The sequence below is a fragment of the Pteronotus mesoamericanus genome, unplaced genomic scaffold (assembly GCF_021234165.1).
Source record: "Pteronotus mesoamericanus isolate MK-2021 breed Mesoamerican mustached bat unplaced genomic scaffold, CSHL_Meso_final contig_78, whole genome shotgun sequence".
NCBI lineage: Eukaryota > Metazoa > Chordata > Mammalia > Chiroptera > Mormoopidae > Pteronotus > Pteronotus mesoamericanus.
Window position 1 is genome coordinate 2,911,992 of NW_026555258.1, and position 12,574 is coordinate 2,924,565.

Here is a 12,574-nt window from a genome sequence, read left to right on the forward strand (position 1 = left end):
CTCAGGTTCAACGTGCATTTTGGAGGGCGGCCTCTGGCAGGCGACCTCTGCCCCCCGCCCCTGTCCTATGTGCGGCAGGACAGGGATTTGTGGGGGGTGGAGAGGCGGCAACGGGATTTTTTACCCAGAGCAATTCTCTGTACAGAGTGAGCTGCTGTTTTGGTGTTTCCCATGAGAGCAAAACAAGCAGTTTAAATGAATCAGTAAGACCTGGACAGAAAGAACTTTTGTAGTGTCTGTGAGGGCGACCGAAAGAGGAAAAAAAATCCAAAGACTGACACACAACCCTGTGTCCTTGGAAATCTCTGAGACCTGGAGCCGATCGTGGGCCCGAGGCACCCCGCCTGTAGATCAGAGGGCTCCTGGGGTCCTCTTTGCCCCGGGGCGCCGCCGTGTCCACAGCTGCTGGGGTGCGAGCCTCTGCGGTCCGGAGGGGCCCTGGCGCTTTCCGCAAACTCTGGGTGCGCCCCTTGGCGAGCGTCATGCGCACACAGTGCCGGCTTGGGGGATGCAAAGATGGGTGGTGAGCCGCGGGCCTGCTTCCCAGGGTCCCCTCGCCCGGGGGCTCTGCCTCCCAGAAGGGGGCCGGGGGTGCTGGATGCACAGCCCTCTCCCCGGGGAGGGTCTTGGGTGCAGGGCATGGGGAAGCTACCCCCGATGGCGTCCAGTCCCCTGACACATGGAAAATAGGAAAGCCTGTTAAATATTTCAGACAACCAGGTTGTAATCCAGATATCCGCGGCAGGGAGGGCTGGCTGCCGTCAGCTGGAAGAAGGGAAGATGCTGATAAAAATATCAGCAAAGCCTGGCTAATCAGGTCAGCGGTGATGTTTTGGCCGCAAGGCCTTTTTCTGTAAGTGGCTGGAGCAAAATGGAATCAGACTGGGAGATGTTGGACCATTAGGTGAGACAGGCGTGGCTGGGGGAAGGGAGAGGAGGAAACGCTGCGCTTTGCTCAAGTGTCCCTTCGTGGAACAGCCGCGGCACTGAGCCAGCTGTGTGTCCCTCACCCAGAAAGCCTGACCTTCAGGGCTGGGAAGGGGCGGGGCTCTGGTCACTCCCATCCAATCAGGTGGGCCCCGGGGGCTCGCCAGGGTCCCTCATTTGCATGCTCCCAGGTCTTCTAGGAAAACCCCGGCTTTCAGAGTCGCGGCTGAGCCAGGAAGAGGTGCTGAGCTGGGCGCCCTCTCACCTCAAAGCGCCCCGCGTCCCCGCGTCCCCGTGGGCTCGCGCAGCGGTGAGCGGCCGTCGGTCCCCCTCTGTGCCTGCGGTCCCGCTCACAGATAACGAAAGGCAGCAGCCGTTTCTGCCCTGTGCCTGTTATAAATAGGTCTCGGGGCCAAGGCACCTCAGAAACCTCAAAACACGCAGTCTGCTCAGCGCCTGCCATCTCCTGCCTCGCAGCCCTCTGTCCCGTTTGTCCCGTTTGCTGCAGGGGCCCTGGCATCCCTACCCGTGCTCCCTGCTGCTTCCTCCCCCCACCCCGGGCGTGTGCTCCGCTGAGTGGATTACTGGGGAGCCTGAACAGCGGGGCCTGGGCCTCGACTCACCGGCACCTTCTGAGCTGCGTGAGCTGAGGCCAGTTACTCCCCCTCAGGGGAGGCCTGCGCCCCTGCTGTCGCCGTAGTGCCACCCCGGGAGGCGGCAGGGATGAGCGCTGACAGCAGGGTGGGGGGCCCACCGCAGCGCAGGTGCCCTTTGCGCCTGGCAGGGCGGGGGTGGGGGCTTGCCATGCAGGGCCACGGGGAAAGTGAGCGCTGTCCGGAGCCGCCCGCCACAGGCGGGACGGGGAGCCCCGCCCGAGGGCCCTTCCCTGACAAGGGCGTGCAGGCCCCGCGGTGCAGGGTCCAGGGTGGCCCCCGTCCCTCCGTGAACTCCGGCCCCCCAGCCAAGCAGGCTGTGCGGCTCTGCAGACACGTCCTGCGAGCACATCAAGCGGGCCACTGCCCCGGGCTCTCCTAGACAGAAATTCTGGGCCACGCCGCCCCCAGGGCTGGACGGAGGGGTCCGCTCCTGAGGCCCACCAAGCCCAGGCCTGCAGGGCCGGGCCCACCCGCTGGTGGGCGTCCTGGCAGCAGAGGGCGAGACGAGGGCCTGGGCCAGCACGGTGAACGCTCCCGGGGTGGGGGGTGGCTTTGCGGGGTGGCTTTACCGCTCTGAACGTGGGACTTCCCGTTGGTCGGAGAGGCGAAGAATGACCTCACCGCTCTGCCTCGTGGGAGCGCTGAGCGACTCCCGAGGGAGGGAGAGTGCTCACTCGGCGCCCAGGCGGCCGCTGCCGCTCCCGCCACGGCATCGCGCACGTGGCGTGTCCCGCCACACGTGTCTGTGGTGGCGCCTGCTTGCCAGGCACCGTCCCAGGTCCTGGGGCCACAGCAACGGACGGAAGACCCCCGGGGCCGGAGGCGGACAGTAGCCCAGCAACCAAAGGAAAAACGCCCACCAAGACCAAGTGCCTCGTGGCGCGGAGGAGGGCGAGCTGGCAGGTTTGAGGGCAGGGGAAGGTGCCTCGGGGGGGGGGGTGCTCAGCGAAGACCGGCATGGAAAGGAGGAGCCAGCCACGGGGAGATGGAGGAAGAGCCGTGTGTGCGGGCTGGGGCGGCGGGGTCGGGGGCGCCGGGTGCGTCCGGGGCCGCTGCTCTGTGCGGCGGGGGCCGCCGGGTGCGATTAAGGTCCGCGTACATTTCCAACATTTGGTTCCACAAGGAAACCACTTGTTGTAGAACAGTGAGAAAATGCAGCTAAGTAAATGTGCTGAATATCCAGAGATAATCAATGTTAATGACGTTTTTAGAAATACTCGACACATCCCTTTCTTCTGCTTAATATGTACGTTGCGGTCTGTGTTCGCACAGCAGGTGAGTGGCTCACAGCCTCCCCTTCTGCCCCCACCCCCGACAGGCTCAGGGTCACTGCAGGGCAAGGCCTCGGGGTAGCTTCCACCAGGCCTGCTAGGCTTCTGCACGCGAACAGCAGGTTGAATCCACAGACAACCATCGAAACCCAGAAGTGTTGCATTGCAACCCCGGGTCCCCAGCCAAGGATGGAAAGGCTTATCTAGGAGCTCCGGTTTCACTCCTGGGTGGGTTCACTGAAGAAGGTTAACCCGGGAGTAAGAACAGGCCAACAGTTTAACCCTGGGTGCCTTCGCAGTGGGCCCTCAGGGTGTCCTCCTGGCTCCCTGACGCCGCCCGCCCGGCCCTTCCTGCCCCCGCAGCGCAGGGCCCTCCAGCTGCGGTGGGTCAGACCCCTCTGTGACCCCCGGACAGGTGTCCCTCCTTCCAGATTTACTCCTGTGCTGAAACAGGCTGGTTTGGTACAGGTTGTCATAGAAGCTTGTGTCTTAGGCTTCTCTCCAGTGCCAGCACCCCGAGCACGCCTTCTTTCTTCTAGAAGCTTCCAGGCACGGGCAGGCCCCCGTTGACGCCCCCCTCTGCCTGGGGTCGTTTGCCGTTACGAGTCAGTCCACGGTGGGAAACTTGGCTGCACACCTGTGTACTCGCACACGTGTTTGCTGAGGAGTTCCTGGACCAAGATGCTCAGCCTCAGTTTCCCCATTTTTGCGTTGGGAGTGCTAGTGTTCACCTCACAACATGATACAAGGGCATGTTCAGAAAACGTCTAGGACAGTTGGTCGCACACCGGTGAGCCCTTGAGAAATGGTGCTTTGGTTTTATCTGAAACCCGAAAGCGCTGAATCCAGCCGCACGACCCACTGCCAGTCGCAGCTACGCTTGGGCTGCGGGCGGGGACCGTCGGTGCGGTTACTTCTCTCCATCTCACTGGCCCTTCCCCCGTCCTCGAAGCGGCGACCACTCGGGTGCTCTTCTCACCCGAGGCCCCTGGGTTCCTACCACCGTCCCCCCGCCTCCCGCCCCCGGTGTGGTCAGGTCGGAGGGACGCCCTGCTTCAGCCCCGAGGGCCCGCCCCCCTCCGCCAGGAGGCGAGGACGTGGCTGCTTCACCTGACAGCCCAGCGTCCACGTGCAGTTGGGGGCGGGGCCGACCCGGAGCATCTGCGCAGGTGAGAAATTGGTGAGATTAGCCCTGTGAACGGCACTCGTTGAAACATCATATGGTAATTACATTGGCTAAAATAACTTGGGCCACCATCACGGGCCAGACCAAATCCGAAGCACACGGATTAGTCCTTCCAATCTCCACCACCTGTGGCCACCCTGTCCTGGCCCCGCCTCAGAGACGGAGAACCTGTGAGCCTTGGTCCGGGGTGTGGCCTCTGGCCACGGCCCGACCCTCTGCACGGCTCTGGGTGCAAGAGGGGAACCAAGGACGCGCTGCCTTGAGCCTCCCAGGGTTTGTCTCTGCTGCCGTATCTGTGTGTTCATCTCATGTGAAATCCAGCCTTAGGGGCCAGGGGCGAGAGCGGAAGCATTTCAGGGGCCGGGCCGGCCCGCCGGGCTGTTGAGGCCAGACGCAAGGCCCTGACCGCCGGGGATGAGCGGGGTGCTCGCCCCGCCCCCACAGCGCGCATGGGGATTGTTGCCGTGAAGGTGCCGTCTCTCTGGGCCGGACGCCCCGTTGCCCCAGCTGGGAGGGCGGCCGTGCGCCCGCCCCGCAGCATCGGGGAAGCAGGCTCCGTCCTCTGAGCTCCAGGGGGACGCTCTCCTCAGGCAGGCTCGCTCGCTTCTGTCTGCGGTTTCCTCCCCAGCGCACTGCGTGCTGGTGACAGAGCTCTGGAGTGAAACTCTCCGTTTGCCACCAGCCGCGTTTAATGAAGCCCCGAGTGGCCACCTGGCGCAGAGGGACAAAGTCGGGCCTGGAGGAAAACCTCCGCTCACAAAGCATCCCGGGTGACGTGCCCTGGGGGGGCCCGGGCCTTCTAGGCGACTTGAGGGCCCCTGCGCCCCGGACCCGGGTGCGCGTGGTGGAACTCTACGGGGGCCTCGGAGCTCCTCCCCCACCCGCCCCACAAAACGGGGGTCAGAGCCCGGCGTTGCCACAGTCATGAAGGCGGCAACCGGAATCGCTGGTAAAACAAAAGCCAATCGCATGCTGCACCCTTTTAATCACCTAATGGCGGGGGTGGGGCGGGGGACACCGGACGCCCCGGCTCTGGTTTCCGAGCCGCAGCCGCAGCCCGGCCACTGTAACTACAGCCCGGTTGGCCCGGCCTCTCCGAGTTACAGCCCGACAGGGACGCGCGCAGTCGAAGTGTTTGAGGACAATGAAATATGCATGGCTATCAGGGACAGCCCCATAAAGCGCAGCAATTAGTAACCCGAGAGAGGAGGTGGCCGCGCAGCCGCGGCTCCCCATTAGTTAAATGCGTTTTGTACGCCCTCACCCCATCAAATCAACTCACACTTCCTTTAATTGGTTCATGAATTATACAGCCTCCCCGCATTATCATTTAATCGCCTGTAAACATTCACAGGCCCCACCGTAAAGCGCATCGCGCTCATTAATTCGTTAATTCCAGCAGATGGAAGGGGCGCTGGGATGAACGGTGGCAGAACAGAGCGCCCTGGGCAACGGAAGAAGGGGAAGAGGGTGGGGGGCCGTTTAGGTTTTTTAAGGCCTGTCAGAAACTCAATCTGCGAGCTGTCAGCAGCCCGGACCGTCCCCGCCCCCGCCCCTCCACCGGCTGCGCCAAGTGACTGGCGGATTCATGCGGAGGCTTGTCAACCGTCTTTAAACATCAAGCCGGCGGGTAAACCGAGCCCAATGTAAATTAATTCTTGTCTTACGGGCCCCCCTTTCTCTGTCCCCATGAATATTTCATGGCGGGCAGCATAAATATTAATTCTAATAGCTCTGCACAGTGGTTATTATTTCTGTTTTATGACAAATATTCATAAAATATTCAGGACCCTTTTTTAGAATATTTACACACTTGATTGTGAATTTTCCCAGATTCCCGGGGACACTGTAAACATATTGGGGTTCTCTTGATGGACTTTCCCCCCTTAATTAATACCACTGGTTATCAATATTTAATCAGAGTTAGGTTTTTCGAGAAGTGGAACCTATTAGAGTGGAGGCTGAAGGACATTTTTCCCTCCCCGCAGTCTGTGAAATGGGAGAGGCCGCTTCTCTTTGACACCTGGGCGATCTGACAGAGGGTGACCTGGCCTTTTTATTGGGAACACAGTATCTGTCCCTTTGGCATGTGTCTGTTCTCTCAGCTGAGAGCCCTGGCGGAGGCCCAGCGTGCCGTAATGAAGTTCCGCGGAAGGTGCCGCTGCGATATTTATGCAAGGATTTAACATAATTTTGGAGCAATTAAAGCACGGGTTTAACTCGCGCGGCGGTGCCTTCCCGAGGCAAGGCAGCGGCAGTTAGGATGAAGGGTCTTTTGGAACCCATGTTATTTATCTCTGACCCCGAGAGGTGGCTGTGCACGGAGTCCCCGGCAAGGTGAACCAGGGAGGGGGTCCCAGCCGGGGGCAGGGGCGTGCTGGGGGTCCCTTGGGTGACGGAGGGAGGGCTCGGGGGGGAGATGGCAGCTTTGGTCTGAGGTGGGGGCGCTTACGCGGTGTTGACCCCACACCAACCCCGCCTGCGCTGCGTACCCACTGGGACCCCTGCAGGGAACAAAGCTGCATCCACTTTCACACACGGAGGCAGCCAGGGGGCGCCCTGGAGCCAGCCGCACCTGGCGCCCAGCCAGAGGCATCATCTTACGCGGTGGGGCCCGAGTTTTTCCGTCCTCGAATTGGGCACGACCGCAGGACCAGGGCCGCGCGGTGGCGAGCATCAGGCGCACCGCGCATGTGTGCACTATGCCCGGCACCGCGCGTGGCCCGAAGTAAGCACGTAGAGGTTTGCGGTGATGGTGACGATGGGTAACGAGAGGCAAAGGGTTAAAACGGAAGCCAGGAGGACCCAGGGAGGAGGAAGGAGAAGCTAAAACAGAGGCTTCTCTGCGGCCCAGAGGAAGGAACAGAGTGCAAAGGTGCAGAGCAGGGATTCTGAGGAGGGGAGGGGGCGCTTCGGTAACTGTCCCTCAGGGCAGCTGTTCACGCAGCGCTTGTCCTGGGTGGGGACTGGCTGTGCGAAAGCAAACCTTGAAGTGAAGTCACCTGCCTCTCCCTCTGCTCCCTGTATCCGGGGACGATGACAAGCAGATGCACTTGTCCCCCAGGCGGCCAAGGGCCCCGATCTCGCTCACCCTGCAGCCCGGTCCTTGAAGGAAGCCCTGGCTCCTGGGCAGTGCCTGGGGGCTGCTGGTGGCAGGCTGCGCTGCGGCAACGGTGTGCAGAGGCCTCCTTGGCCTCTGCACCGTTTCCTGCCGTTAAGCCTGGTGAGCAGACCTGCTTGGAGGGGAGGAAAGTGGCACCTGTGGCTCAGAACCCAGGGCCCCGGGCCGCGTGGCCCCGGAGAGCTGCCGCCGCCCCCACACCCCGGGTGTCTGGTTTGCGCGGAGCAGGGGGACCCTTCCTTCTGCCCGATTCGCAGAGGAGCACGGGGGCGAGTGGCGCGGACTGGGAGCCGCTGCCTGCGCCCGAGCCCTGCCTGGGCCGCTGTGTCCCTCACGGCTCTCCAGCAAAGCCCGCCCGCGGGGTGCACCCTGTGCATGGGAACCAGAGGTGGGACGGGCTCATGGGGTTGTGGGTGCCGACACGGGCCAGGACCTGCAGGGACAGTCGGTGGCGGGGCCTCTGGAGGGCCGGCGTGGTCTGGTCCCGAGGCCGGCAGGCCTAGACCCAGGCCGAGCCAGGCCTCGGCTGCCCACGCCGCCTTGTTCGTCCACACACCACCCTCTGACGGACGTTTGGGTCATTCCCACCTCGGGCTGCGATGAATAATGCTGCTGCGAGCGCTGGTGCGCGGATGCCCGCTCAAGCCCCTGCATCCAGTCCCTCCGGATTCGCACCCGACGTGGGACCGCTGGGCGCTGCGCCAGTCCTGCCTAAGTTTCGGGGGTCCGCCGCACCGTTCCCCGCCGCAGGCGCAGCGCTCGGCGTTCCCGAGGGCCCCCTTCCTCTGCACCCTCGCCAGCGTCAGCGGTTGGCTGGCGTGCTGGCCGCAGCCATCCCAGTGGGCGTCAGGGGGTGTCCCGCTGTGGTGGCTCCGTGGGGTTTGTGCAGAGTTTTGCCCGAGCGGAGGCCGGACAGGCCCCCGCCGCTGGGCAGGACGGGGCACCGCAGTCAACGTCAGTTATTTTCTGGCCTGTCTCTCGATGTGCCAAATCGATCCATGGGTCCTGGGAACACGCCAGCCCTCCATTTACAGGGAGTCAGTGCTGGAGGGGGCCAGCTTCAAGCCGTGGAGGGGGAGACTTCCATGGCTCCCCGCTCAGAGCCCCAGGCAGGATGGCCAGAGGGCGTCGGGGACGCAGGGTGGGACCCCGCTGTCACCAGGCACCTGACAGCAATGCCCCATGCGACAGATGAGTCCTCGCCTGAGACTCAGTTTCCCCATCTTGTCCACTGAGCAGATTGGATCAGAGCCGTTGCTCTCAACCTCGGCTACCTACCTTGGAAGCTTTTAAAAATCTTCACTCCCAGGCTTCCCCTTGGACCAAGGACACCGGCATCTCTCGGAGCGGCCCCGGCCTCGGCATCCTCCAGGCCCCGCGCTGGCCCTGCAGAGTGTGGCTGAGCGGCTCTGGGGAGGGACACCCAGAATCTTTAAGTTAGACCTCTGGCCAGTTCTCCAATTCAGACACACCTGGGTGACGCGGGCCCAGAGCTGCTCACGTCTCCAGCCCCGGTGTGCGCACAGCTCGCTGTGGCTCTCGTTAACCCAGGACTCAGGGGCACAGGTGGGCGGGGCGGCGCTGCTGGTCCAGGGCCCCCACCTTGAGCAGAAAAGAAGCAGGGGCACCCTCCAGCCCGAGAGGCTGCGCTCCCAAAGGCAAGGGTCCTCCCGCCCCCAGGCGAGCTCCAGTCGCCCTCTGCCCTCACCCCAGAGGGCCCTGCCCGCACGCCTGGATCCAAGTCCCCTTGGCTTTCACCGGCCGCCCTTCTCTGGCTGAGCTGTTGTGAGCAAGTAGCAGAAGACAAAATGCGGGGTGGGGGGCGGCACTCACTGGGTATCTGCACGGGGCTGTGGGTTCCCCACTCCACCGCCAGCGGCGGCCCGAGGTGCCTGAGCCCCCTGATCGGAAGCTCCCAGCTGGGGGCGCAGCGCCTCTCCCACAAGGCTTTTCCCAGCAACGCGTTTCAAGGGCCAGTTGGGTATCCTTGTGCCTCTGACCTCGCCAGCCTTTTGGCAGCCATTCCCTTGAATGGTGACGAGTGGCCTCGGTGAGCTGCTGGGTCAGAAGTCCTTCCGTGAGGCTTGTTCATGAAGCAGCATCAATGACCGGGGTGGATGTGCCGCCTGCCCTGACTCGCCCAATGAGGCAGCCCCTCGCGGTCTGCCGCGTGGGCTCGGAGCTGGCTCCCTTTCTGCTGGCACGTCAGCCGCCCGCCGTGGGGATAGCGCGTTTTGGCATTGCTGTTGGGCCTCCCAAGCACCGGGGAAGTGCCAGGGGCCCAGTGTGTCCAGAGTGGGAGGGACAAAAGCACGCTGGGACACCGCCACGCCCCGTGTTCACATGCTCCCTGACCTCACGTGTCTTATATGGTGGCTATTATTTTGTGGCACGCTGTGAACAGAAGTCGTTTTTGAGGACATGTGCAGGGAAGAAGCGGGCTTTCGTGGCACCTGACTCCCCGCCCCCAACTGCTGGGGAAACTGTTGCACCCGCCCTGCGGGTGGGCGGGCAGCGGGTCCCCCTGAGGGGCTTCCTGGTGACAGGGCAGAGGCGAACCTCGGCCAACAGCCTGGGCAAAGAGCGAGAGGGAGGGGGGAGGCGGCGGAAGCAGCTGGCCTGCAAGGAGGGGGCGTTTGGCTCGGGGACTCCCCTTCTTTTCAAGCTCACACGCTGTCCAGCAGTGGCCAGCACTGGAGAGACTGGCGGTGGGAGGTGCCCTTCGGCAGCAGCCGCAGGAAGTGCAGCTTAGGTCAGTGTGAGCAAAGGGAGAGATTTATGTGTTCAGGTCAGGAAAACAGTGAGGGGTGTTTGGCTTCAGGCACAGCTTGATCCAGGGCCCTGGACCGTGTCTCTGGGCAGCTCTCTGTTCTCGCGGGTGGGCTTCATTCTCGGATAGGCTGTCTCTGAGCGCAGGCCCCAGGCAGCCCCAGGCTCCCTACCATCAAGCCTAACAGCCCCCGCAAGAGGGAATCCCTTCCTTCCTGGGAAGCCGGGGGGCGGGCAGGCCCCCACAGACTTGGCTTGGAGCAGCCCGCAGCCTGACCTGCTTCTGTGGCCAGGAGGAGCCGGCATGCAGATGGGCCACGTCCGGGCCCCGCTCAGGCCCAGCCCTACAGCCCTGGGATGAGGGGGGGTGGGGGGGATGAGGGGGGATGCAGGGGGCGCCTGTGAGCTGAGGGCAGCGTCTGGGGCAGCCTCCCCTGCCCCTCTTCACAGTCAGCCGCACCCTCAGTCCCCAGACCAGTGATGACCCTGTTTAAGAGCCAGCATGGATGGGAGGCACAAAGCCACTTCCCCCAGAAAACACCTGCAGCCCACGGCTCCCTGGGGGTCGGGGGCCGGCCGGGCGCCTGGCGGCTGTGTGCTGTCCGGGGCGGAGCGCTCGGCTCCTCCGGTTCCTGCCAACCCGGCGCCTCCGCGCGGGGGTGTTGGCGACCCGCAGGCCCGGGAACCCAGGGGACTCTGGGGGTGAGCGAGACGAGCTGCCGGTCCCTCCAGACCTGGTGCTTTAAAAGAACTCCCAGCTCGACCCGCTGGCTGAGCTTTTGGCTGGGCAGGCAGTTGGCAGGGAGTTTAAACAGACCCCCGGCACCGCATGCCGCACCTCCCTTTATTTGTTCCTCGCTGCGCCCTGAGCCCTCGCTGGCTGCTGGGACACTGGTGGGGTGGGGTCAGTCGCTGCTCTGCCCACAGCAGGCAGGCCGGGGAAGTGGGTCCACGGCCCAGTGGGGACCCGTGTCCAGTCAGACCCACCAGAGCTTGGCCTCTTGGCGCACGCTCGATACATGTGGGGTGACCGCGAGGGGCTGCTTCGTTGGGTGAGTCAGGGCAGGCAGCGCACGCACCCCGGAAGGCCGCCCCCAAGAGTGGAGGAGGGGAGCCTCATTTATGTGCGTTTTCCTGACGCTCAGAGGGGCTTCTCGCCCGGTTTACCTACTTGAAAGTGAAACAAGCAAGGCCCTGGGTGCGCGGGAGTGTTTGTTGCCACTGAAGCTGCCGTCACTGATGCTGTCCCCAGTGGGAGCCGCACACATCAGTCACCCAGCCTGGATGTCAACGATGATGACTCTATTAAACGTCGTGCCTCGGTTCCATGCAAGGGGCATGCCGCAGTGCCTGGCTCCGCGCGTTAAGTAGACAGTAAATGAACCATGGAATGTTCCAGAAGTTGCTATTATAAGCAAACCTAGATGTTTCAACGCCAGAAGGCAGGGCCGGGGCTAGGCGTGCGGGCAGGAGCCGCAAACACTCGGGCCTGCGCCCCGCACCCCGCGGCGCACTCACACCCACGTCGCCCGTCTCAGCCGGCACTGGAGACCCCGGGCCGGGCCGCTCTTTGCGGGGAGGCGCTGTCCTGTGCATTGCATGGTGTTTGGCAGCATCCTGGCCTCAACGCTCGCGATGCCGGTGGCACCCCCTTCCCAGTTGTGACAACCAACCAAAAATGTCCCCACATATTGATTGCCACGTGCCTTCTTGGGGCCCACATCCGGCTGAGAACCCCTCTCCTCAGGTTTCATGTCAAGAAAGGGGCCCGCTGCCAAAGCGGGCATGAAACCGTTGGAATCAGGCTTTAGCAGACGGACCCGCCGGCGAGCCTGGGGTTAGCCGTCAGTGCTGACTTTTCCGCTGGGCTCTTGACCGTTGGGGGTCCTGCCCCTCGGGCCTGGGGCTCCTTATGAAGGAGGGAGCGAGGAAGATGAGGACACTCCCCCACCCCCACCCTGCTGCCACCGCCCAAGGGCAGCAAGTCCAGGGGAGGTGAGATTCTAACCGCCTGTGTGACTCCAGAGGACACGCCGTCCTCCGGAAAGGACGGGTCATCAGCTTCCCACACAGCTCCCCCGAACGAGGCCCCCAGAGGTCCCCCGAGGAGGGATGGGGGCTGGGAGCTGCCCCGAATCAGGGGTGCAGGCGGCTCCCACCTGCACCCTCCTGGGGGGCCCCAAGGTGCCACCCCTCCCAGGGGCTGACCCCAACCCTGGCCCCAGCGGCTGGGGCTGCTCAGCTGACCATGCGCCTATTCTGCCCCCACAGGGTGTTCTTCCTGAATGTGCCGCTCGATTCTGTCATCGAGCGGCTGACCCCGAGAAGAACCGACCCTGTCACCGGAGAAAGGTCAGTGCCAGGCTCCCAGCGGCCGGTCACCGGGGGGGCTCCTGGGGCCGGTCACCAGGGGGGCTCCTGGGGCCAGCCCCCGGGGACCGCCTCTCTCCGTGTGGCTGACTGGTGCCTCGGCCGGGCTTCTCCCGGGACAGCCTGGTGACTGCTCACAGAACACTCTAGAACGGGGGTCCATCCAACTCGCTCCCCTGGGCAGCGTTCGTCAGCCCCTGAGCCTGGACAAGGAACCAGGACGCGAAAGTCTGAGGCTCCACAGTGATGGCTGTGATGTCGCCCGTGCGCAGCC

The 12,574-nt window shown here is 63.6% G+C and overlaps 1 protein-coding gene across 1 annotated transcript in view; it reads left to right on the plus strand.

Moving 5' to 3' along the window:
- Nucleotides 1-12,574, plus strand: part of AK8 (adenylate kinase 8) — an 82,872-nt gene that overhangs the window by 69,273 nt on the left and 1,025 nt on the right. Inside the window, exon 12 of the mRNA XM_054584184.1 lies at nucleotides 12,202-12,282. Within this exon, the coding sequence (XP_054440159.1) occupies nucleotides 12,202-12,282 (81 nt within the window). The remainder of the gene's footprint in view (nucleotides 1-12,201; nucleotides 12,283-12,574) is intronic.